Source organism: Phycodurus eques, chromosome 13, assembly GCF_024500275.1.
Source record: "Phycodurus eques isolate BA_2022a chromosome 13, UOR_Pequ_1.1, whole genome shotgun sequence".
Classification (NCBI taxonomy): domain Eukaryota; kingdom Metazoa; phylum Chordata; class Actinopteri; order Syngnathiformes; family Syngnathidae; genus Phycodurus; species Phycodurus eques.
In genome coordinates, this window is record NC_084537.1 from 15,120,173 (window position 1) to 15,147,563 (window position 27,391).

Genomic DNA, 27,391 nt, shown 5'->3' on the forward strand with positions numbered 1-27,391 from the left:
CACCTGTACGGACAATTTAGTCTTCAATGAACCTAACATGCATGTTGCACAGGGTGAACGTGCAAACTCCACACAGGAAGGCCAGAGCAGAGATTCAAATCCCCAAACCCCAGAACAGCTACGCATTTGAGATAACTACTCACCCAAGGTGCTACCAAGTCTTAATATTGACATGTAATTTATTAAGAAAATTGATACAATGCGGAGTGCAGTTTCTACATCTGCATCGCTCAATTCAAACGTTGCTCATGGTTTACTGGGCTTTGCAAAGATTCATAACGCTAACAAAACAATCTAGTCCTTTTTATATAAAAAAAAGAAAAAACATGGCACGTGTTAGCTATAAGATCTTTATTTCTTTGTACAACTCTGATGAACCATGACAAAAAATACACATGAACATAGAGAGCAAAACTAAGACCCATTTAGTAAAATGGCTTCTAGAAGAAATGACTGGAGGGGCTTGTATAGTGTAATGTTTTCATTAGCTAGGCCTATACGGCTTTGTTGGTCTAAGCGCCCCGTATTGTTTCATCATCTCTCCAATCCTGACAAGAAATTTTTTTAACAACAACAGTTGAATTAAAAAGAGGTGAAGGTAAACAATAGGAGAGTAGACTATTTCTGGAGGAACGTTAAAACTGCTCATCAAGTAAAACACATTACAATCAGTACAGCAAAGGTGTTTTTAAAAATATATTAGCGGAATTCAGTTTTATCACGTTGACCCTTCAGCTTGAGCTGCTAAAAGACATTCAACGTGGCATCAAGTCTGTCGAGATCAGGTCCAGTTACGCAGGTTATCATATATATTGTTTCTAATGTCTCACAAACATCTAGTGAGGCAAAATTCTATCTATCTTAAAAAATAGATGCAACTTAAGTTATTCACTGCGCGGCAATGACTTTGAATGTTGCACATACAGCTGGGGGGATTCCATACCAGCAATGTTCTCGCTGCATCTTTTAACTGTTCCATCTGCTGGCTGTCATGGTTGTAAGCATGCATTGATCTCACTTTATGATAATGACACGTGACTGAAGAGCCAAGCAGATCACTTTGCGCAGTCACACACAGGGTCACACGAGCAAAGTTGGGCAGTAATTGTTGTGCCATGGCTGTGAGTATGAGCTTTGATACACTTTCAGAGGACAGTTTGCCAAGAAGTCGGATCGTCCTAATGGTGGTAGTCCTTTTTGCTGTGTGGACGATTCCCCAGTATGTGATCCACTTCTGAGGCGATGCCCACTGTCATCTTTGGAATCACCTAAAGTTCACACAGCATTTGTTTAACACGCAATCAAGCACAGACAACACTCATTTGTAACACCACTAATACAGCGGAACCTCTAAAGTCGAACACAATCGATCGCGGGAAATAAAGGAAATAGGAAAAATAAATAATTTACGTTTTAATTTTTGAAGTTGGACAAGCAAAAATGTAGCAATTCATAACGCTCACACAGTTTTTTCTTTTAATATTTTTTGTATTTTCAGACACATTAAGCGGCCTTGTTCACAAGAATGCAAACTATTGTTGGAATACTATATGTCATCTTTTTTGTTAATGTATAAATTATGATGTTATTTATGTTTTGATGAGAAATTGGATCAGCGAAATAGTGCAGTAGTTAAATATAGCTTTTTTTCTTTTTACCTTAGACAGCTGTCAAAATTGAAGCCGCTTCTTGTAAACAGCAATTTGTAACAATAATCCAGGCCTTTAGCACATTTCAACTGATATACTGTAATGCACTTCAATGCACTTTATTTTGGAGTCAGCCAGCTCTTGCTCAAACTTCTCTAGTTAGCTCTTTCTGCTTCTCACCTCTTAACTGGAACACATAAGAGGGAGCACATAACCTTCAATCACACCAGCCTCCCTTCACTAGCAGCCTGAGCACTTAAGAGTTCATTTTAACATTCTTTTATTTTTTTGTTTTTAAATATCTGAATTGTCTCATCCAGTCTTACTTCTCTGACCTGATCCATCCCTACATTCTTGCCCGGTGCCTCGGGTCAGCTGACCAGCTGCTTCTGGAAGTACTGAGATCAAAATGGAAGCTCAGAGGGTGTAGAGCTTTTGTGTTGCGGGTCTCATGCGTCGGCACATTTGACAAGCCCCCTCACTGTCCATTTGTAAGAGTTTTCTTTGTCAACTTTTATTCTTTGGCTTTCAACTCAGCATGCGACTGTGCACTTGTGTTAGTGTTTTACCATTTTATTATTTTTAACACATTTTCATGTTTTTAATTGTTTTATGTTTTATTGATTTATATTTTACATTTGATTGCTATGTGTGTACAACATTTTTGTTTCAGCTGTGGTTGTTCCTAAAGTGCTCTATAAATAAAGTAGAGTTGACTTCCCAAGAAGAAAGAAGCCACCAAAAGCTAAAGAAAAGCTCACAGGCAGAGTTCATCTATTGATAGTGGCTGAACTGAAGTCTACTGAGGTCTCATTACATCCATCACGCATGATGATCCTGCAGAGGTTTTGCACAACGATAAAGGTGTATCTTTTCCTCTTGTTGTACAACCTTTGGTGTGTTAGAATTTTGAGATTCCACTGAAAGTAAAACCGATTTTATTTGCTATTATTCAGTCAACCTGAATTGCACCGAGATTCTCTGTTAACTGGCTTGGATTCGAAGATCCCAACAGTACTGAGCTCACACCTTCATTCCTCAGGCACCACGCTGAAAGAGAGCCATAAAAGGAACGATAAACTTTATTAATTCCTGTGAGGGAAATTAAAGCATTGCGAGACAGGATATTGCAAAGCATTTTTTCACAACTGGATTGAAGGTGTTGCAATGTTAGAAAACAAGCCAAGAGATGCCGTTTACAGGCCCCAAAAGTACTAAAAACTCAAGTAGGAAGTCTCTCACCTATAGCAAGTTGGGGTAACGTACAACCAAGCTTTTCTGCTATATGAGCCAACTCTTTCAGCTTGGCTTGCTGTTTTCTTCCATCCTCACTCATTATTTTCTCCCTTAACCACTGGTATGGCTGCGGCAGAGGAGATTTTATTACTTGTAAATTAGAAGAGCTCGAACTAAACTGCATTAGATGCTTGAACCCACTTGCAGGGTTTGTGCACTCGGCTGGGCGTCAAAATGTAGTTCATCCCATACCTTCATGGAAGCCCTGGAGGACTCCGGCACGCCATCGTCATATTTCCCGGTGATAATGCCGCAGGCCAAAGGAGACCAAGAGACCACACCTACACCTGTGATTAAACCATGACAGGTCGATGTGAAGGATAGGAAGGATTTCAAGGGAAGCCTGGGAGGGAGGATGATGAAACCAACCAATTTTGTGGTAGAGCTCTGGCAGCTGTGTTTCCACTTTGTCCCTCTGGAAAAAATGATACTCAGCCTGCTCGCAGACTGGTGGAATAAGATTGAACTGCCTGGCCACTGAGTAGGCTTCCTAAATAATTAAGGAGACACAAAAATTGAGGAAATAACCAAATACAATAAACCGCCGCATATTTGTGGGTTTGCACTTGCAAATTCTCCTATTTGCAGATTCTTTGGTGGAAACCTATTTGCTGTTTTTGTTCTCAGGCCAAAGCCATGTCTAACATAAAAATATTGTTTTGGTGGCATGTTGGGACCAAGGAACTCAATTGAAGGGAGGGAAGAAGCTTCATTAAGTCAGGCCATAAGCCTTGTCTAATAGAAAAAAGTACTTTGTCGCATCTTGTGGCATCTATATACTGTACAATTACAAACCTTTTGTGTGGCTGTGACGGTCAATTACTTGCATATTTTTCCTATCCCTGTCCTCACCGTTCACTGAAATAACTTCTATTTTTCTTTAACAATAAAGCAGGGTACAGTGAACCTCCATTTATCGCAGGTGATACATTCCAGACCCTCTGGCAATAAGTGAAGGTCCGCGATATGAAAAGACCACACAGAAACATTTCTTTATATTGTTTTCCCCCCCACACACACACGTGAGACAAATTTAAAGTAATTAAAACGTTGTAAATAATTGTGAATGTATTTATTGTAAACGCATTTGAACACAAAGATATTGCAAGAATAAAATGTATAGAAAAATACTGTACAGAATCAGAATAATCTTTGTTAGCCAAGTATGTCCAAAAAACACACAAGGAATTTGTCTCCGGTAGTACATGAGGTATTTGTGTGTATGCATGTGCCTTTAAGAGGCGGAGCCTGATGGGGTGGCCTGTGACATCTGCGTGAGTGTCTTGGTGTGAGTTGTGGCCTACAGCAGCTTCAGTGAGTATGCTGTTTTTTACTACTCTCGCAGTGTTCAAGCTGAGTAGATGAACTGGCCCCCTAAAAAGGTTTGTAATTGCCCCGAGATGCCACAAGATGGCAGCAAAGGACTGATCTTCTCTCAATGAGGCTCCTCAACTCACTTCAAATTGTTGCCTTGGCTTCAAGATGCCACAAGATGGCGCAAAAGCAATACTATAATTTCTTGCCTGAGCACAAAAATTAATACTGGAGGATACATTTGCCCAAAGTCTAGAAATAGACAAATTTGTAAATACTGATCCGCAAATATGCGGGGTATCACTGTATACTTTAAAGACCCAATTGCTATTAAAAAAATAATATATACAGCTGTGGTGCAACTGAAGAACCGCAATATAGTGGGCAAACACTGTACACGCATACGATTATCGGGTATAATTTGAGCATCACTCCACCATCGGATCAAAGTCAGCAAAGGCTTGATTATCTGACGTCACTAAAACAAAACAAAAAAAACATCCCTCCCGAGTGTTTATCCTGCGGTGTGGGGTGGGTTACGAATCATTTTTCCTCCTCGATTAAAAATTATTTTCTGTAATCACTCACCATGATCTCCATGGCAGACCACCGTGATGTCCCCCAGTACATAGACATTCCCTGGTTGATCACATGGGTCATGGCTCGCACAATCTCTTTGTGTACACAGACACACACACACAAACGGGACAAAAAAAAAAAGCAGTTATGTTATTTATAAATAGTGTCTTTATTGTGTGCACATAGTAACTACTCAGTGAAGAAAACAAACGCAGAGGGAATTTAAATATGTATGATATTGCTTTTGTCTCTAATCGACACTTAAATGCACTAATGAACCATCTGCCGTATACTGACAAGAACAGTTATGGATGTAAGTACTGACGCTCTGTATGAGAAGAGAACACAGCAGGGTGTGATTAAAAAAAGTGATTATTTTTCTTTTCATCAGAAGTTCTCTCTCTAGGCCATCATGTGCCTCAGCGAGAGACCGTGTGTGTGTCAGTGTGTGTGTGTGTGTGTGTGTGTTTGTGCGCTAGTTTGTTTGTGTGTGGGTGAAGCAGGTGGGAGAAGGAATAACAGCTCCAAAAACAGGGGGGAACGATAGAACAGGACAATTGTAAAACCTGTTCATCAATTACATTTGCAATGAACAATACATGGTTCTAACTAGAAAATGTAACTTGATTCACAATAATATCCATAATTTTCCCCCACAGGACCACAATGAAGCCTCTAACAACAGATGTCCACGTAGCTTATGTGAGATATCCAGCATTCGCCATCAACACCCTGTTAACACAAGCTCATTCAAAAAGGACATTGTGGTTGATGTTTTGAACATGCACCAACCACATTATGCACTTGAACTAATGACACTTATCTTCAATTGAAACAAACCTTTTAAAAAGAGTAGTAAGAGTATATTTTTTTTTACCAAAATAATATAAGCTATAATTCTGGGTTTATTTGCAAGGAAGTATTGTGACTTTCACATAATCAGCAATACTCTACTGCAAAGCCGAGCAAAGAGATACGACATTTAATGATATGCATATTTCTCCCTTTAATTTGGAACCTTTTTCAAGTCCACATGAGGCAGTGATTAAAATGTCAGGGCACTTTTAACTGAATGATGAGATTCTATGATTTTTATGACTGATCGTAGGAAAGGGGCCAAAGTAGACGACTACTGTAGTGTGTTTCACTTTACAAAATTAACGGCCTCTAACAAAATGACAGCAAAAATACCAAAACAACAGATAATTACTCCTAATTGGCCTACTTTTATTGCACTTTTTTTAATACACTAACTTGTATATATCCATTCATATACAGGTACATCTAAAAAAATGAGAATAGTGTCAAAAGCTTAATTTACTGTAGTTAGGAAGTTCAATTCAAAAAGTGAAACTCATATTACAGAGATGCACTATACAGACTGAGTGAAATATTTCTTGATTTTTTGTTTTAAATATATATGTATTATTTTGATGATTACAGCTTAGAGCAATTCGCGTCCATAACAGAGCGGACTGTTATGGACGCGAAGTTCAAAAGCCAGCATCGGTGATGGTATGGGGCTGTGTTAGTGCCAATGGCATGGGTAATTTACAAATATGTGAAGGCACCATTAATGCTGAAAGGTAAATACAGGTTTTGGAGAAACATATGCTGCCATCCAAGCAATGCCTTTTTCACGGAAGCCCCTGCTTATTTCAGCAAGACAATGCCAAACCACATTCTGCACGTGTTACAACAACGTAGCTTCGTAGTAAAAGAGTGCGGGTACTAGACTGGCCTGACTGCAGTCCAGACCTGTCTCCCATTGAAAATGTGTAGCGCATTATGAAGCATAAAATACGACAACGGAGACCCCAGACTGTTGAAAAGCTGAAGCTGTACATCAAACAAGAATGGGAAAGAATTCCACCTACAAAACTTCAACTATTAGTGTCTTCAGTTCCCAAACATTTATTGAATGTTGTTAAAAGAAAAGGTGATGTAACACATGACCTTGTCCCGTCTTTTTTGGAACATGTTGTAGCCATAAAATTCTAAGTTAATGATTATTTTCTAAAAACAATGAGGTTTATCAGTTTGAACATTAAATAGCTTGTCTTTGTAGTGTCTTGAATTAAATATAGGTCTAACATGATTTGGAAATCATTGTATTCTGTTTTTATTTATGTTTAACACAATGTCCCAACTTCATTGGAATTGGAGAATAAATGAAATCTTTCCTTTCTTAGGACCTCTGCTAAGATGCTATCTGCATTTTTGTTGTCTTGTGCCTGTGACCTGTGCAATGACAATAAACATGAATACTTTATTGCAATTTGATTTAATAATAATGACTTGGGTGCAAATGGCAGCTTTTAAGGGACCCAATGAAGCAAAATAGTCTTGCAGTGCGTCTACTGTGGAACACTTGATGAAAGGCATGAGTTCCTGATGAAATTTTGAAGCATCTCAAGTCAGTGCAGATTTATTTACCAATGCTCAGGATTAATAATGGATTTTATTCATTGCTTGTCTGTCTCCTTATCTGCCTCTGTCTGGCCTATTCTCACATTAAGTTAATTGAATGAATTCAGTGTGCTGCACTTGGGTCTGTTAAATGAAAATGACATGGAGTGGGAGCGTTTGCCTGCAAGCTTCGCAGTCTTTGCAGTCCTATCTATTAAAAAAGAAAAAAATAGAATGATTTTGACATTGATGCATGGTTTTGTTTTCATTCTCTCTCAGGTGCTGTCTCATCAATGCTACGATAATGGGACTATTTTATATTTTGTGTTTTGACAAAATGATTGAAATGCCACTTTTGACCTGCGCTTTTATGCTGTGCCATTTCTCACGGTGAAAGGTGCAACAATAAAGTGCAGTGAAGACGACTATGGTGCGTCTGAGCTTGTCACGCATGTTGGATCGGAACAGTGACTCTCTGTTGTTCTAAACGCTAGTTCAAGGACCAAGCAAGGGTAGAAAAAAAAAACAAAGAAGACGAATGGCACAGAGAGTGATGAGTGGACCTGAGAAGAAAGGCGGTGATTGTAACAAAGGAAGACTTCGCCCCCATTACATCACTTTTTGGTGCCTTAGGGGACATGAGTTGCCTCGTACAGAGTCAGGGACACTCAAAGTCAAACTGCACCTGTTACATGGCTTTGCTTTCTTTTTTTTAACAGCACTCTATTTGTTGTGACATCATAGTTGTGACATTTCAATAACATAAGCCTGTGTGGAGTTTGCATATTCTCCCCGTGCCTGCGTGGGTTTTCTCCGGGCACTCCGGTTTCCTCCCACATCCCAAAAACATGCATGGTAGGTTGATTGCCAACTCTAAATTGCCCGTAGGTGTGACTGTGAGTGTGAATGGTTGTTTGTGTGTATGTGCACTGCGATTGGCTGGCAACCAGTTCAGGGTGTACCCCGCCTATTGCCCGAAGATAGCTGTGATAGGCTCCAGCAGTCCCGCGAGCCTTGTGAGGATAAGCGGCTCAGAAAATGGATGGATGGAATACAGTGAAGCCTTGAGATATGGGTTTCATTTGTTCTGTGACCACACTCTTGTCATGAATGGAACAAAGGACTGGACCCAAAATGCACGACTCCAATTTAAGTTTCAAAAAGAGAGGTTTAATAAACGGGCAGAGGTCGGTACACAGGCAGTCAAGCCGCAAAGGCAACAGTATCCAAAAATCGTGAGGCAAAAAGGCAAGGTCAATAATCAGAACAGGGTCTAGTCTTACTATGAGTCGGTGACGTGGAAACAAGGAATGCTGGAACGTGACGACAAGGTACAACGAACTGGCGACCAGAAAGAATGAGACATGAGGTTAAATGCATGGGGTAATTAGGGTAAACGAGGCACAGGTGGAGAAGATGCTCTCAGGAACAGGTGTGTACCAGACAGGGGGAAGACAACAACCAGGACACACACCCATGACAATTCTCATCTTAAATTATCTTTCCCCATTCAAATGAATGGGAATGCATTAGTCCATTCCGGTCTGTCCAAAAAAGAAAAAAACTAATTGTAAAGTCCTTTTTAACAAGGAAGAGAGCACTCTATAATATAATACTTTAAATATATATAAATATATACAGGTACTAATGGTATAATTAAATAGAATGCAAGGAATTATAGAGTTTTTGTCACTTTATTGCTTAAATTCAATGGACACGTGCGATGTGACATATGACATACACACAAAACCAAACACTTCTTACAAGGAATGAAAAATGCAAACACCAACATTTTTCAAGTTTGTGTGTTAATAAATCTTCATTTCATTCCATCCTGACCCTGCTGACAATCTCTTGAAAGCACACTTTATCTGGACAGCGAGGGTTTAGTTTGCAGACTTTCAGTGATGCCGGTAACACGTGAGTCAAAAAGTGTGGTCTAGTGTCGTCATAAGTAATCTAACGCGTTACTTTTTAAATTAGAGTAGTCCGATTACAAATACAAATTGTTATTTTGATTTATCTGCTTACAGTTACTTTTTTGTTCATCAGAACCAGAGCTTAATATACTTTTGATATTAAAACATGCTATTTATGCTCAGGCAACAGATATTTATCATTAAAAACTACAGTGCTTGGGAACATGAGGCAAGTCAATAACCAAGTCACTTGATTCCGTGACGGTGCATGTCAAGAGTGCAGACCAATTTTCAGCCTTTGTTTTAGTCATGACTAATAAAACAGACGAAACACACTATATTCTTAACTATCCATAACTAAAATGCACACAACGACTAACAACAATAACGTTTTCCGCAGTAGTCAGTCAACTCACGTGTACCCAAGCAAACACGATGGAAACGGACGAAGGATTGGCATACTTAAACTGGAAATACAGTCACTACTTCGAGTTTCTCTAAAGAGGACAATACTAAGGTACGTTGTACTCTATGCGCGCACACACACACACACACACACACACACACACACACACGGACAGTTGCCTTCATGGAACCCCACACAATCGGCAGGGTTGTTACAGTCTGTGTCAGTCTGTCTATATATCAGTTCAGAGTTTGAAAAGAAGTGTACTGAGAATGGTGTGCTTGTATATATTTAGGTGGCTATTTGGCATGTCAAGTTTGCACGAAGTTGCTCATTTAATGTGGCTTCAAGTACACTCATATTTAAGTTATTTGTTCATCTTGATGACATCAATCTGTAACTTGTGTGGCCTACATTACCAGGTAATGGGTACGGTTAAGCTAATGCTTTTTTTGTACTGTGGATAAGTGAAGTGATATGCCTGCTACTTGACAGCTGCTGAAAGTAACTAAAAAGTAGCTTTTTTTCTAACTTAGTTACCTCTGAAATTAAGTAATCAGTAAAGTAACTAAGTTACTTTAAAGCTCAAGTAATCAGTAAAGTAACTAAGTTACTTTCTCAAGGTAACTGTGGCAACACTGCTGACTTTAACCCGCAGCGTTTTGGTACCAGTCACAAGGTCTCCCAGTGATCACAATGGAATAACATGTGGGAAAGGAATACAAGGTGGATGAGTGTGGAAGGCAGGACTGAGGGTGGGGGGAATAGAACACTTGTATCTAGAGAGTCTGACCCCAAAATACACTAGCTTCCCCAAGGGGACCCGATAATCCTGCTTCTGAAGAACAGGGAATGCTCAGGGACCCTGTGGAAAATAATGATCCCACCAAGACAGAAAGAGAGTGACACCCGTAGGCAAAAATAGAGAACGAGGGCGAAATTGTCCGATTAGTGGAGATGCGCGTATGTGTGCCCGAGATAGATATGCAAACTCAAACACTAATCCTCTCAGGTCACAGATCTGGTGATCCCCTTCCACAATTTTCTCACTTTCTCAAGTTGCAGGACAATGTGCATTGTCCCCACCCCGACCCCTCAACCACCCACCACCCACCCACTTACCCACTCCACCACAGCAACCGCTTACCTTCCATGGGAGTGTTGTTGTCCGGTCGGTTGGCAAAAACAACATCGACGTACTCCAACTGCATCCTCTGGAGGGAGCCCTTTAAACCTGCAGTGGGAACACAGAGGCAACCAAGATACATTGTCAAGTCCATATTATGGAAAGCAGTTTGAGCATTTATTCGATATTCTTGATATCCAGTTTAAGATCCATGTACTACAACGGTCTCTGTTCTCACTAGTAAGACAATTCAACGCACGAGCAGAGCGATTGTCTTACGAATGACGTTTCTCCACTACTGCCTTCCACGACATTTTTGCACACTAGTAGGACAACTTCGGCATACGAGTAAGACAGCTGTTGACAAATGTTTCTAGTGAGACAAAATGGTGCACAAGTTGACATATGCACACTAGTAGTACTACTTCCAATTGTAACATGTAGTCCTTCTATGTCAAAGTTGCCCTACTAGTGAGTACAAAGAGCATATAAGGCAAACCTAGAGTCCAGGAGGCTACTAGTGTATTCTAGTAATGTTTTTTTCACAACTGCCGTTCACTAATATATGACACTTCTGCACACTAGTACAACAACATTGGCATACTAGTGAGGCAAACCTACTTACTGTACGAGTGCGTGACACATGCCTACTAGTTGGGCCTTGTGGGGTTACTAGTGCAGCAACGTAGTTTGCTAGTCACGTTTGCATACTAGTACGCTAAACGTGGCACTGGTAGTGGAAAAAAACTATTGGTAAGACACAGTCGTTCTAGTGCACTAGTGAGAACAGAAAGTGTACTAGTACATGGATTCTAAGTGGGATAGCAAGGATATTGGATAAAAAAAACGGCTTTCAAAGTTGAATTCAACATACTCGTAAGATGACTACAGCGCAATAAGAGAACGACTGTGTCTTATGAGCAAAAAAATAATAATAATAAATAATAAAAATAAAACAAAATAATCAAACACTAGTACTTTGTCATATAAATGAAAAATGATTTTGTAAAGTTTGTAGAAAGTAAAGCAGAAAAGGTGTATATGGAGTGGACCATAGAAGATGTCAGGAGAGAGTACCGTGTGTCCTATTTCACATGCAAAGAAGAACAGATGGAAGATGAAAAGCTGTCACAAACGAGGGCAGCAAATGAATAGATAGTCAAGGTGAAGGCCATACGCATCTTGGACTGTTTGAGTGTGCGAGGTAGATAACTGACAGAGGCTTCTTCATCAGACACTAATCCCAGTGGAGATTTCATCCTTCCCCATCGCTCTTCATTCTACACTCCCAACATCCCTGAAACACCCAAAACATGGATCTTAATCTGGAGCCTGCACCGTCATGGCAAGCAGCGTCCTCTGCCTTGTAGATTAGCTCAACTGACTCTGAAAGGGGATTCTATTTTTAGACCATGAAACAAGATGTTGAACAACAAAGATATTCTTCTGGTTTCTTCTATGAATAATATATTCACGTTCCACGAAAGTGTCTTTGAAAAGATGACCTAGTCAAGAATTTACTCTGTCCTGTGGGCAAAATTTCAAACGCTGAGAGAGACTCAATTTCTTGCACTCACCTCAGCAGAGCTCATCTGTGGTACTCATTAAAAAAGTATTTTAGGGATGAGTCAGAGGGCGAAACTCAATTTGGTGCTTAAATTTGGATCCAAGGAGCACCCGAGCTTTGGGCATCGTGATTGGGCTTTGGGCATCGTGATTAATAATGTTTGCAAAATACAAAACAGGAGCTGAAATTAGCTTCTTTGTGAGTATGAAGATCTGAGGTGAAAATAGGCAGCTAGATGTCATCACCTATTCGAGACTAAACAGACTGAGAAGGCTTTTCATGGGACTGCAAACGACCACTTTATTACACCGAGCAAGACAAGTAACTGATGGGTCCATAAGGGCTTCCCACAGCCATTAATTGTAAATTTACATTTTAACCAGAGACAATTATTGGCCCATATTATTGGACTTTTTTTCAAACATTTTCATTATATTCAATTCATTACATTATTTCCTATTGGAAATACTGCCTTGGTTATCGTGGAATTCGGTTTTAGTCAGACTTTCTGGAATGGATTAATCACGAAAACCGAGGTTCCATTGTATATTTAAACAGTCGAACCTCCGAAATCGAATAAAATTTTTATATTTTGAAACTTTAAAAATTTAAATGCAAATAATGTATTTCAGGCGGCACGGTGGATGACTGGTTAGAGCGTCAGCCTCACAGTTCTGAGGACCCGGGTTCAATCCCCGGCCCCGCCTGTGTGGAGTTTGCATGTTCTCCCCGTGCCTGCGTGGGTTTTCTCCGGGCACTCCGGTTTCCTCCCACATCCCAAAAACATGCACGGTAGGTTAATTGGAGACTCTAAATTGCCCGTAGGCATGACTGTGAGTGCGAATGGTTGTTTGTTTCTATGTGCCCTGCGATTGGCTGGCAACCAGTTCAGGGTGTACCCCGCCTCCTGCCCGATGACAGCTGGGATAGGCTCCAGCACGCCCGCGACCCAAGTGAGGAGAAGCGGCTCAGAAAATGGATGGATGGATAATGTATTTCAGAACACAACCGTGATTAACTGGACAGACATTTTTGGTAAAATTTTTAACTGTTATTGAAAAGTAGAAAATTAGTTAAATGCATTATATAAAAAAAATACATTTAAAAAAATCATAAATAAACATTTTTGTATGGTCATCATAACAGTTTTCCTCATTTCAATCACTGGTACCCTTTTATGGTAGCAGCCAAAAACACACAAAAATAAAACAACTAAGGAAACCAAAGCCAACCTGTGGAGTTAATCCATAGTAAGTGACGACATTTTCTCATGTCTTGTGTGACTGTAGATTGACTTCCAAAGTGTGCACCACTTTTGAGGAGTGAAATTCCGAATTCAAGGATCATTCAAATTTAGAGATTCCACTCTAATAGGATTACATATGTGTAATTAAAGCATAAGCCAATTATGCTTTTGATGTCTTTTTCTTTTTTTGTTGAGACTTTCACGATTCTCTTGCCCCACTTAAAGTACAAGTTACTCAATATGGTTCCAAGATTGCTATGTGTCGAAAATACTTAAGAGTGATATAGTGACATTACAAATGTTGCTTATCAGACACACACTGCAATTCATCTCACAGATGTCACCTGGTACCTATCAATTTCTACTCAAAAAACGCCCTCAACTCTCTGCCGCTTTAATGTCCTCCGTCTTTGTGCTTCATATACACACACAGAAACTCAGACTTGTTTGAAGGAGACCGTTGGAGTAGGTGCTGTGAATGCTAATTTTGTGAGTGAGAGCTGAGTCACTGTGAGAGGTGCAATGCGCAGAGGGCCAGAAGGCATGTTTGTATTACGAATGTACCGTATTTTCACGGCCATAAGGCGCACCGTATTAAAAGGCCCAGTATATTTCAGTATTTAACACATGCATAAGGCACACCTATTATTGGGCGCAGGCATGGTAAAAGATACGCTAGCTTAAAACATACGGTAGCATGCATGCACGCGAAAACAATGTTTTTAAAAAGGCAGCGGGGGCAAAACTGAGTTTGGTTGTACTTTATTGAAGTATTTAACAATGTACTCACCTTTATTTTTTTAATTTCCCCCTTGGGTGACAGGGAAACAAGTTAGCTGATCACTCCCCTGAAATTGTGTAGCAGGAATTGAATAAAGAATGCTTACACTTAGCCAGACACTTTATTTCACACCTGCACACAATTTGCCCCCCAAAATTTGGGGGAGCACTGCAACTGCAAAATAAATTTTGAAGGGATGGAATTGGAAGTGTAAATGGAAGAGTCAAACAAACATTACTGAGTTACAGAAACTGAATCGGTACTATAATTTTGGGGAAGCCGAGAACCACATAAAACCCATAAAAGTTTAATTTAACTCGAACCGAATGCATAGAAATTCTGATGCATCTGCCCATCCTGTGTAACATTGATTTGAAAACCTAAGACAGCATACTCGGAAAACTGTTCTGGGAGAGGCCAACACCAATTGTCACAGTGCGCTGAAATCAAATGAACCAGATGCAAGGAAATGCAGAGTTGAAAGGAGTTTTGGCATTGGTGATATGGCATCACTCCTTCTTGTGACTGGCGCCTTGTCAGCCCTTAGATCCTTCAGAGGTTCCAAAACTGCATCGCTCAATAGACAATATGTCGCAATAATTTTAGCTGGCATTTCAAAAATGTTTACACGAGTGGAAAATATCTCCTTACCCCCTCTCATTTTACCCATGTTACGCTGGCACCGCTGTGCATGCTGGGTTGCACCTGCCTTTCAGACGCGCTATTTAAAGATGCAAAATCCACCATCGCAATTCGTCTCAGGTTTGATAAATCTCAATGTTCGAGGTAATGTTGTCACAGTTGTCCACTCTTTAACGTATGACACTACTACAATTTATAGCAAACAAAAAAGAAGTATTGTACTTTACAACACTAAATAAATTAATTTATAAATAAATTGTATTTATTTTGTATTGCATCCATACCTTTTCTGTACCTTTAGCCTAATTAGGATCAGATGTGTGCTGTTTATTTTAATGTAATAATATTTGGTAAACAGTACCTCAGTCTTTGTTTTGTTGTCTAACGATTTATAGCAGTTCGTTAAATCTTGACAAACTAATTAACAACCGATTTATAAACCATTTCTAGAAACCTTTATTATAACATTTTACCATATTTCATATCAAAATGTACGAATTTCACTTCCTCAGAAATTGCATGACAGACAGAACTAATTAATGACCAATTTAGAAACCATTTTTCTACCTTTCATGTGGGTACCCCAGTATTCAGACTATCACTGAAGACTGCAGTTTGCAGTCAATGTTTCTTAGAAATACCTCGGAACAGAAAGGACATTAGTGAGGTGGGACTAGTACAAGTGTTTGAAAAGACACAGGCAGGAAGAAAGACGAGGCGAGGAATGCAGATAAAAGAAGACGATTAGGAAAGGCCAGCAAGCATCCAAATAATGGGGTGCCGTGAAGGACAAAGCAGGAGGAGAGAACATCTGTTACCTTCAATGATGTGTTTTCTGTTGAGGCCTCTCTCTGTCTCTGCCCTGGAACATGAGACAAAGAAATAGAAGAAATGTGTGGATATAGAAAGTCTATACACCGTTGTGTAGGGTGTAGAATGTAACCAGTGGGCAAGCTTGATATTACTGTCTAATGGGGCCAACCATTTGCAAGCATAATGGTGGGGGAAATTACAGCAAACTTACCAAAAAAAACCTCTATACAGCACACTTCAAGATTATAGCCTCAAAGGAGACTCATCGCTCACTTTATTGGGGACTCTAGCACAATATTATTAGAGCTAATATATGAGGTTCAGCAATAGGTTTATTAATGTGGTTGTAGTTTGCGCTGACTGCATTAACCTGACAGGTGTTTCTATACAATTCATTCATTCATGATAAACATATTGTTGTACTGTATTCATTCCCCTATGATTGAGTCAATCCAAACTAAGCATTATTATCTTTGAAAAGGCAACATTTTTAATACACATCTCGTATTGAAGATCATCACGTACTTGTGCTTTTCACTTGCACATTTTATCCCCATGGAAGAAAAAAAAAAGAACAATCTGTGTTTCATCTGTCTTCCGCCATACTTTGATACAAAGTGCAACATGATAGGCTGCAGTGTTGATTTTACAGCCACACCGAGGACACCATTAGCATTCCGACCTGCTTTCGGTGTAATTGAAATTCGATATGCGCGCTCAATTTACGTATACAGCTACAGCGGAGGGAGCGGCTAAATGCCTCTCTATCTTACGTTTGCCTTTCTTTGCGGTCTGTTGAAGCACTTTATACTTTCTACAAGAGTTTGTTTCTGGCTATTTGTTTTTCATTTAAAGGTTTTCCATGCAACTTCCCCTCCTGTTTCAGCCTGGGTAATAATTGCGTTAATCCATGCCTGATTTGCCCTGTGAGCAAAGTGCAATTAAAAGAATAAATAGACACAGTTGAGTTGATGTTAAGCGGTTCATTCGTCAATATATTCTTAAATATATTCCATATTGATAATAGGATTAATAAATAAATGGAAATTCCATGAATCCAATCCAGCCTCCAAAAAAACAACAAAAAGGTTGTAATTATTTTTTTTTTTTCATAAGAAAAATAACACTCTATAATAGAATAATAATAGAAATATTTGTTTGCTTCAATTCAATGCCCATTTTGCTGCTGGCATGCTCACCTTGCCCACCTGGGGGCAGTATAGTACAGACATACAGCTATACTGTACAAGGACCCGGTCTCAGCTGTTAAGTCGCAGCAATATAAGTCATTAGTCACAGAAGATAAAGAATATATGCCTGTGGGTATTGCTACATTATCTGCCTGCATGTGTTGCTCCACCGGGTGTGTTCAAATGTCTGTTATTTCATATATCACAGCGACACTGATGCTATTCATTAGCTCGTCTATGGAATTTCCCATTATGTGTGAGCATTAAGCTAGCAGACATTGGCAAAGTTACGTGGTTGTTTTAAATACACAATATGTAATTCTCTTTGTTTTTTGTAGAGTTTAACAGGCAATAGACATCTTGAAGTGTCTTCATTGAAGAATTGTTTACTATCTGCCAAACTGCTGCTTGTGGTGAAGTGAGTTGAGTCACCTGCTCCCATACAGCGCTCGTATCTCAAGTTTGTGCTCGCAAGTCAGAGCAAAAAGTCAAGTCCGGGCACACACATTTGATTGACCCACTTGCCACACTTGTGTAATGGTGATGTAAATTGGATAATGGGATGGAAAGAGGAAAAAAAATCACGCATGCTCAAATGGAAGTGCACTTCCAGCACTAATGTGACTAATACAGGTTGAGAGCAGACTCCAGCAAAAACAAATTGCTTGACATGAATGTTCTGTAATGCACATACATCTTATAACTGGTGAAGACACACATCCACACACTTACTTTCCTCCCCAGTAGAGTTTCGTGGTGATCACCAGACTAGAACGCCTGTGGGAATAAAAACACATTTTTGAAAGCCATGAACATTTGATTTTAATGTTCTCTTAAATTTGGGCTCCACTATGTCCGTTACTGAACGTGCACGTGCATTCAGAACCATAATTAGTTGATACCTAGAAATGTTGGCCACAAGCATAATGCACTGTGGGAAATAATAACTTTTTCTTTCAAATGTACCAATGGTTAATAATGTGTTTATTCATGTTTTCACTACCTTTTAATTTCATAGCATTTTTTTGTCAAAATTTAATTTCTCTCAATAAATGCAGAATTTCAGCAAGACAAAAAGACTTGTTTAAAGATAGATCTTATTTTAGCAGTAGGGCCAGTTTATTTTGTCTTTTATTTCCAGGTGTTTACATCTGGATCTGATACACAACTCACTGTAGAAAACTGCACATTTTGTTTAAACCCACCCATTTTTCATTCATGTGAACAAAACTATTGGGCCATGTGACTGACAGGCTTATTCAATTGATTATTCAAACAAAAGTACTAAATGTCTATGCAGAGTTTCAGATTTGGGTCTTGCCTGTACATACTTTTACAGTACATTTACGGTTAGACATGTAACCACAATGAAACCAGAAAGCTGTTTAATGGGTGTAAATTGTGAGGTTGTAAGAAGATGGAAACTCAATCACAGCACAAACACTGGCCACAGCCATTTGGAATATTGTGTAAAAGAATGAAACCACTGGTGTACTAAGTAATAGATTAAGAACGGGTAGGCCAAGCAAAAGAACAGCCAATGACAACAAACACATTTCGAGAGCTCTAAAGAAAGACTAAAACAACTAGTGACAAAGACTAAAACAACTAGTTAGTGACATCAACAACAACCTCCACAGAGCATGAATGAAGGTATCTCAGAAGAAAACATGGACAAAAGTACTGAGGCTATTACAGAAGACAAAAAAAAAAAAAAAAAAAAAAAAAGCACATCTTAGCAAGAATAATAGAAAAGCCCGAATGGAACTTTTGAAAATTCTAGAGTAAAGATTTATGGACTCAAGAAACAAAGCTTACCCTTTCAAGACCCACTAAAGTGAATTCAGAGATTTCTAACTACATTATATATAAATACGACCATTCCTAGCATTTACACAATAACAGTATAACTGTCTTAAGTTTTCACAACTAAACATGTTTTCTAAAGAGTTTGTCAAGTTGAGGCCAGGTTTTCCAACCCTTTACATGTTTGATTTATTTCATGCTTAATAGATGTTAACTTGTAAGGCGCATTGGGAATGTGTAAGCAGCATATACAGTACCTCCAGCACTTTTTCCTGATGATGTTTCCCAGGATTATCTCTGCTCTGTAAACAAAACACCACGGGGCACAACACATATAAATGAGATCTGAACCATTTCTCTGAGTGCACGACTGTTATCTAACAGCATCAGCGCAATCACACATACATCTTACCAGCACAATTACAATATTATTCTTGCTCATTATTTACAGAGGCTATCAAAGTCAGACAAAACCATGAACATAATGCGTTGCCCCAACTGAGGAATACATTACACAAGGCCTACTGCCGCATTGTGAGATGAAAAAAAAATTTGGTTTATCGCTAAACATAGTCAAAAACAGAGACAATCACTCACTTCCCGCCGGAATACACCTCCGCCGTGTCGAAGAGGTTGACCCCACTCTCATACGCGATCGTCATCAGCTGCTCGGCCACCTGACACAGACAAGCAATGAATGTTCCCCTTGTGAACTTTACTTAATGTACTTTTGTAACACATCACATATTCCTACCACCCACTCGACTGCAGACTTTAAAAAGATGGGCCTTGAAATTCTCCCAAGAATTGAACTAATCAGAGTCTGCTGGCTGCTAGCTGATTACGTTTTTTTTTTTTTTAAATTGCAGTCTATTTTGGCCTTCAGATAATCAGACCCATACACGGATTAGCTAAATTCAATGTGATGGCATTCTTTATTTGTGCGTAATTTATATTTTAAAGTTTTGTTAATCAGTTTATTCAAAAGGGGATGTATTGACCCCAGGTCAAATACTTTCCCCCGCTGGATTGAAAAATATTTGTCCAAGCACTAGAAGCTTACTGTATGGTCTTGGTAATTGCCAGCGTAGGGGCAGCTTAATAGTTTTTAAGTATTATAAATGAAGTATGATGCCTTGGTGGTGTGTGGATGTACACACACACACGCACACACACACATATACACATTTATTTGTTTATTTATCCATTGCAGTAACAAAATGGCATCATGACTTCTTTTTAAAAAACATTTTTTATTGGGCGGGACGGTGGACAACTGGTTAGAGCATCTGCCTCACGGTTCTGAGGACTGGGGTTCAATCCCCGGCCCCGCCTGTGTGGAGTTTGCATGTTCTCCCCGTGCTTGCATGGGTTTTCTCCGGGCACTCCGGTTTCCTCCCACATCTCAAAAACATGCATGGTAGGTTAATTGACAACTCTAAATTGCCCGTAGGTGTGATTGTGAGTGTGACTGGTTGTTTGTTTGTATGTGCCCTGCAATTGGCTGGCAACCAGTTCAGGGTGTATACCCCGCCACCTGCCCGATGACAGCTGGGATAGGCTCCAGCACTCCCGTGACCCTAGTGAGGAGAAGCGGCTCAGAAAATGGATGGATGGATGGATGTTTTTTATTGCAGTTATCCTCATTAAAGTGCGTGAGCTGAAGGCAATCCCAGCTGTCTTTGGGCGAGAGGCGTGATACGCCATGGATGGGTAGCCAGTCAATCACTGGGCACAAATAGACAAAAAAAAAAAAAAAAACACCCCAAAAAAACTGTTTTCTGCTATGTGACACAAAGCGACTGTGGTGGTGTAGGACCCAAGACTGTGACGGCATGTGCAATATGTGTTTCTAAAATAATAATAATAATAATATTTCGTACATGGTGCCATTCAAGCTCAGACCGCCACTGATTCAGAGTCTTCAATGAACCTAACATGCATGCTTTTCGGCATGTGGAGGAAGCAAACATGCCAACTCCACACAGGAACATCAGAGACGAGACTTGAACCCTGAATTCCAGAACCGCAAGGCAGGCAGGCTAACCACTAGTACACAGCGATGCTTAGATTTCAGGAAACCTTTTCTCAAAAAATGCATTTCAAGAAAAATGACTGTGGGACCTGTCAAGCCAGGATTTAAAAATCGCCACGTATTCTTCCGCCGTGGTTTGTGTTTCTTTTTCAGTCGGATCTGATAGCAAAGTCATTCAGTCCTCAGTCACTGTTCATTCAGTCCATGGGTAGTCTACTAATTATTACATTTGACTTAAATCTGACTATAGAAATGAATCGCTCGGCTATCAGTTACAGTGGCTACAGCCTTATGGTTTGAGTCTTTCTAGCATAAGCATTGTTCCATCTTAAACTTGTTTCATCTTGTTTAGGTTAGACATTCTTTTAATTTCTCCTCAAAGCTTCTATTTGTATTTGTTTGTCATTTGTTGGTTCTTTCTCTTATTTGAGTATTAATAAGAGTATCCATCCATCCAGGCAGTCCTTTGTGCAACAGAAGCAATTGAGAGTCCGAAAGAGCATCAAGCTGCTAACGGTTTTATTGGTTAATTCATGCCAAATACACCAAATGGGTGACATTTAATTGGACGTCACAAGTGCTCAGTAGCTAGAGGTTGGTGGCCTGAATGAATGAGTTAGAACATATGGGCGTGGCTTGTAATTACTGAGGGATGGAACTTGACATGATGTCTTACCTCATCTGAGATCTGACCGCCGAATGTCACCCACGTGCCTGTTGGGCCAAACATCAATGTCAAAACATTTGGGACGCTAAAACTATCACAGTCAAACGTTTAATCCTGTGGAATTTAAAGCATGTCTTACAATGTCACGTTTATTTTTTGACTTGACTCAAAAAAAGAAAACAAAACAAAAACATCATAGAATATTAACCAGGTGCTGGGTTTTAGCCCGGCTCGTTTCGTCCTTTAGAGGGAAATTACTCATGGATATGTTTTATGAATAAAAGCAATAATGAATAGGATCTATGCACTCTTAGGCACTCATAGTGGGCGGCTGAAACTATGGTAGAATATGCTTCTCTGGATAATTACAAAATGCTCGAATTCTTATTATTTCTTTCACGTTTTCTCCTGTCCCTGATGTGCTCTGCCACTACCGAGAAATAATGTGTGGGTGAGTGTTAAACCTAAGTCTACCAAAAAGTACAGCAACAGTACTTTGCAGGCTCAGCTTGACATTTTTCTATTGGATATTTATCCATCGAGTTGAGGCTCTGAAAGTATTCTGCAAAGATACCATGTAAAGAGGATTCACAGTCCTAACCTTTTATATCCACATTAAAATTCTGAAAATGGGCTAGTGTGGATGGACAGGCAACACCTGTTATCTGTCAACAGCTCAACGAGGCTCAAGAGTGAATCGCGGTATTGTAGCTATCAATACACATGAAGGATCATATTTCCTCTGAGGCCTTGCACAAGTGGGAGATCTTTAATGGCCACAGCATTAGGTATAGCTAATACAGGGGACTACAGATGAAAACTAGCCTTCTGGGTAATTCTGGCTTTTTTAACCATGTGTACTTCATGTGTTTTATGAAATTGCATTGTCCCCTTTCAAATAAACTGATTAATAATAAGAATAATAGCTGCACAGTTTAATGAGATCCAGGACAAGAGCTGCATACCAATATGCATTTATATTTTAGGTTTTAACTGACACTGTCAGAGAGGTATTTGTTTCACAATATGTTTAGTATTGCGGTTGCAGTTTGCATTGGCTTACAACTGCAATGCAACGCACTGAGAGCTGTTCGGAATATTTTGCCATTCTCCAAAGGGGGCAAAAGTACTCACGATCACTGCGTACTTAGGTAGAAGTACACACATACTACGTGTGTAAAAAATATGTTCTGTAAAAGTGAAAGTGATGATTCAACATCTTTAAAAGTACCTACTATGTTTTTCTTACGCTGTGTCGTCATCTGGAGAAAGATGTGACAAAAGAAGGACTATAACGCACATACCAGTTTAATTAAATAGAATGTAAAGAATTAAACAGTTTGTGCACCATTATTTCAAGCTTTACTACATAGACATTGTGCTGTTCCTTCTGGTGTGCTCACCTTGGTTACCAAGGGGCAGTATAATACATACATACTATACATAACACACACAAAACAGTCACAAATAAGTGATTCAGTGAGATTCAGTAAGCTGCAGTGATGTTTGTCTTTTTTAACAGAAGATAAAGACAATTTTTTATAGTGTCTGTCTACATGTAATGCTGCACATTTTGTGTTCAAATATTCGCTGCTTAAACATAAAAGGGTAATCACTACCAAACCACAAAATCGATCCTAGTTTCATTACCCTGTCTCTGGCGTTTTGCATTGTGTCAAGCTAATGAGGAGTAGAAAGTAGGTATTTGTTTTCAAAGGTAAGGAGTAAAAGTAAAATTTGACAGAAGAATTAATACAGAGGGCTAATTTACATTTGAAAATAAATAAAAAATAAAACGTATGTGACGCGCGGAGCGAATTACATGCTGCCTGAGCAAAAGCACGAGTGAGTGTTACAGGTGGATGTCAGGATGCATAGTTCATGAGGCCATGTAATAATTGAGGTTAAGAGGTTCCACTCAAAACTCAAGTCATTACTCGGAGGTCTAGGCAAAAAAAAAAAAAAAAAATCAGCCAAGCACAGCTTGTATCTCGAAAAACTTGTAAGTCGAGGTACCACTGCAAATATTGTATTTTTCCAACAATATGCTGATTTAATTTCATTTGTCTGCCCTAGGATATGTGGTTACTCAGATATTCATATTTCAAATCATGTCACATTTTTTGTAGGTATCAAAGTGCTCCACTGTTGATCTGTTTTTGCTGTGGACACCTTCCTTTAAATATCACTGCACATACGACTCGCTGTCTCATTCAGAGAATTTCTGTCAATAAATAAGCCTCAGGCTCCGTTGGTTCTGGAAGATGCTCTATCATTCCATTGCTTTGTTTTTGCTGCTTTGCTGTGTTTTTTGGTGCCTTCACAGACATCATGTCCTGCAGGCGACTTGGCACACACACAGACACACAGTACATGCCGTGGTGCAGAGCATACCCACACATTAATATACAGAGAGTATGCACACCCACATGCAAACAGTGTACTAAATGAATACTAAATGTTTGATGAGTGATAATTGTGTGCCGCTATCGTTCAAATATTAAAGAGGAAAAAATTAACACCCTGAAAACAGATTTGCATTGTCTCACATTCAATTTGTATGAATGATGCATGGGATGACAAGATTTCACAAGAATAAAACTTAAAAGAAATTCCTTCTGTGCCTGCGCCTGGTTCTCCCTCCAAATCCCCACAGGTCACTCGGGTTTGCAGTTGGCTGCTTGTGAAATCATTAGGTGTACGCTCTAATGCTAATTAAATGTACTCACCGAGGCCCAGACAGGAGACACGCAAACCAGATTTCCCAAGATTCCTGTGGAGAGAAACACAACGTGACTAATGTTGCTAAAGAATGAAATAGTTTGTGCATCATGATCTCGAGCTTCAAAGCCCATTGACATTGTGCTGTTCCTTCTGGTGTGCGTGCGGTTGTCACCATGGGTCAGTATAAAACGTGTACTGTACATACATACACTGTACAAACATACATAATACACGAAGAAGACTGTCACAACTAAGTGATTCAGTAAGCTGCAGAACAAGTCATTTTTCGCAAAAGGATAGAGAATATACACCTGAGAGTATTGTTATTTTGTCTGCCTGCATGTGTTGCTGGACCATTTTTGTTCAAACACCATTACTTAAAGAGTTATAACTATGCAACATTGATGCTAGTTTCATTAGCCTGTCTATGGCATTTTGCATTGTGTATTCACATTAAGCTAGCAGACTTTAGGAAGTCAATGTTAGGTGTTTGGTTACACGTGTAATTGTCTTTGCTTAGCTTAGTTTTACAGTAAACGTCAACTGGGTATGACAACCTGCTGCATATTGTGAAGTTTGCTGGCACCATCTACGCACAAAATTCCAATTAAATGTTTTGCTCACGACTGAAGACAAAGTAATTGGCCAAACTATGGCTCATATCTCGAAAAAAAAATTAAGTTGGGTCACTGCTAAATTGAGGTTGAGAAATTCCTAAAGCTCCTTCAATGTTGCTGTAGGGCTCTTGGCAGCCTCCTTGACCAGTTTTGTTCTTATCATTTTTTTTTTAGCAATTTTGGAGGGATGTCCAGTTCTCGCGAATATATATGTACTGTACATATTAGCAATTGATGACAGTTGTCACTGTGTATCATAGTGTATTTATGCCTTGCAAATTATTTTGTCCCTTTCACTTGACTGATAATAACAAACATCAAGGGGAGGGGGGTGCAATTGTACATACAAGAAAGTGGAAAAAGTTAATCCAACTTTGGTATGGATGGCAGGTTAATGTATGGGTCACCTTTAATATGCCCGAATCCTGTTTGCTAAATTACAAAGCGGATTCGAGTTTATTTAGAGGATTAATGTGGATCCCACTGCATCTCAACAATCATTCTCATAAACTTGAATGTCTGTAATGTACAGCACCATGACAGCATTGTTATCATTTCACCATCTTATCCTATTCCATCATATTACAAGCTCAGGCTTTTTTCTTTAATTTTCTTTTCTTAAAGCACAAGCTGGCTCTCAAGGAGACACAGCGGTCATTTGAAAACAGCTTTGCTGTTGACGCTGATTGCTCTTTGTTCCCTCCTCGACGACTTCCTAACTTCCAAGCCAAACGTTCATCTACATCCAGCTGCTTCACGGCGGTATGTAGCAGCTCTCTCATCGCTCTTTAATGCCGAGGAAGATGAGCTAAGAGTTTTTGTTGCCTCCCTAGCCTCAAACATTGCAGATTAGTTCTCGTCTAGTTTACCGTCTGAGAGCCAACTGCGAGGTTACGACATGTGGCGCAATTGTGATGACAGCGGCCTAAAAAGTGGCAGTTAGAGCTAAACTGATCTCCTTCCAGCTGCCACAAGTGTCTTTCCACAGAATGATGTATGTGCACTATACCTAAAAAAGACATCACAAGGAGAGGATTCGAACATTGAGATGGATTTGTCACTCAGCGAGGCTGCATCCAAAGGGACAAAACTATTTGGCAATACAGCATGCAGCATCCACAATGGTCTGTCCATTTCAAGCTTCTACTTCTAACAGGCAATTCAATAAAAATAGAAAACTACACGAGAGATAAATGGTACTGTCAACAAAAAAGTACAGTTGGATGCTACAATACGACCACAATAACAATCATATACTTAAATTAAATCGATCAAGACTGAGCATTATTATTTTTGCAAATGTATCTTATGGCTTTTTATCCATCCATCCATTTTCTGAGTCGCTTCTCCTCACTAGGGTCGCGAGCGTGCCGGAGCCTATCCCAGCTATCATCGGGCAGGAGGTGGGATTTTATTTTTTGGTATTTTTTTTTTTGTGACAGTGGCCTATTGGAAAGGTCATTTCGGCCCGAATAAGATGTTTTTTTTTTTTTTGTCCACTGATCCTAACACAAATGTCCATTTACCCCTTTTAAACGTTAAAAGAACAACAACTGAGAGCATGAAATTAAATTAATTGCACTAAATCATTTGAAGTTACATTACAAACAGAAACTGAACAAACAATGAGACTGTGCACTTCGTGGTGAAGTGACAGCTTGTCAAACTGTTACTAAGATGCTTCTGAGAAGACTATTAAACAAAGGCATCACATCTTTGCCTAAATTAACTGTGTCTGTGTGATCTTTGCTCTACTGCATAATAAAGGCATTGGTAATCAGAACAGGAGTACTTCATTGGTCACAGAGGAAAATGCATTGTGTTCCAGTTACTCAATGCAAGAAAGTAGAGGAAAAGATGGAAGATTTACAAAATAAATTACATAATAAAATTCTACTTTATTAGGAGGAATAAGAAACATCATAAGCATCTGACGAAATAAAATAAATTTAGGAGATAGACCCAACTGCAAGTTTGGGATATAGCATGGGGAAGTTGGATGTGAAGCCTTCTTTCTTGTGATGTATAATAGAGGGGGAGCTCTGATCTGTGTGCGAGTGTGCGCGTGAGAGTGTGAGTTCTAAAAGTATATTTGAGGACAAACCATGCTCCCTGCATGTAATCCACACACTGTACATCTGAAGGAGTTGTTTTACATGTGAACCAATCAATTTCCTTTCATGCAATTTCTCTAAATAAAACTATATGGAATTGGACATCATACGTTCAATAAACTCGCAAGCCACAACATTAGAAATGTGGAATTCAATGAGATCCAACGCAAGCACTGTACCAAAAGCTCTACACTCTTTTGATCTTAAGTCCCATATTATTCATACCCTGGCCAAACTATGAGTTGAAGTGATTTTTTACAAGGTGAATCAATCCATCCTTCCATGCTTCCTTCCTTCCATCCATCCATCCTTTCATCTCATAAAGGCAAGTTTATATGTAGAGCACAGTTAGTACACAAGGCAATTCACTCTTCATAAAATTACAAGAAGGCAAATAAAATCATTCCATAAAACAAGAATAATCATTCATTAGTTAAATTAAAAGTGAGTGCAGATAAAAAAAAAAAAAAAAAAAATTCAGTTGTCAAATC

At 39.3% G+C, this 27,391-nt stretch overlaps 1 protein-coding gene across 4 annotated transcripts in view; it reads right to left on the reverse strand.

Annotated features, from left to right (window-relative positions):
• Window positions 1-347: 347 nt before the first annotated feature.
• The window catches only part of kcnab1b (potassium voltage-gated channel subfamily A regulatory beta subunit 1b), a 45,746-nt gene continuing 18,702 nt past the window's right edge, over window positions 348-27,391 (reverse strand). For 2 of the 4 annotated variants that reach the window (XM_061694743.1, XM_061694742.1), the window contains exons 3-14: window positions 24,175-24,218; window positions 21,455-21,492; window positions 19,341-19,420; window positions 19,001-19,045; window positions 17,670-17,714; window positions 15,753-15,796; window positions 10,720-10,806; window positions 4,848-4,933; window positions 3,315-3,435; window positions 3,138-3,232; window positions 2,892-3,012; window positions 348-1,268 (exon numbers count right to left, since the gene is read on the reverse strand). In XM_061694743.1, the coding sequence (XP_061550727.1) occupies window positions 1,081-1,268; window positions 2,892-3,012; window positions 3,138-3,232; window positions 3,315-3,435; window positions 4,848-4,933; window positions 10,720-10,806; window positions 15,753-15,796; window positions 17,670-17,714; window positions 19,001-19,045; window positions 19,341-19,420; window positions 21,455-21,492; window positions 24,175-24,218 (994 nt within the window). In that variant the 3' untranslated portion in view covers window positions 348-1,080. Of the gene's footprint in view, window positions 1,269-2,610; window positions 2,700-2,891; window positions 3,013-3,137; window positions 3,233-3,314; window positions 3,436-4,847; window positions 4,934-10,719; window positions 10,807-15,752; window positions 15,797-17,669; window positions 17,715-19,000; window positions 19,046-19,340; window positions 19,421-21,454; window positions 21,493-24,174; window positions 24,219-27,391 lie in introns of all 4 variants that reach the window. The other 2 variants (XM_061694744.1, XM_061694745.1) reach the window with 2 other exon arrangements.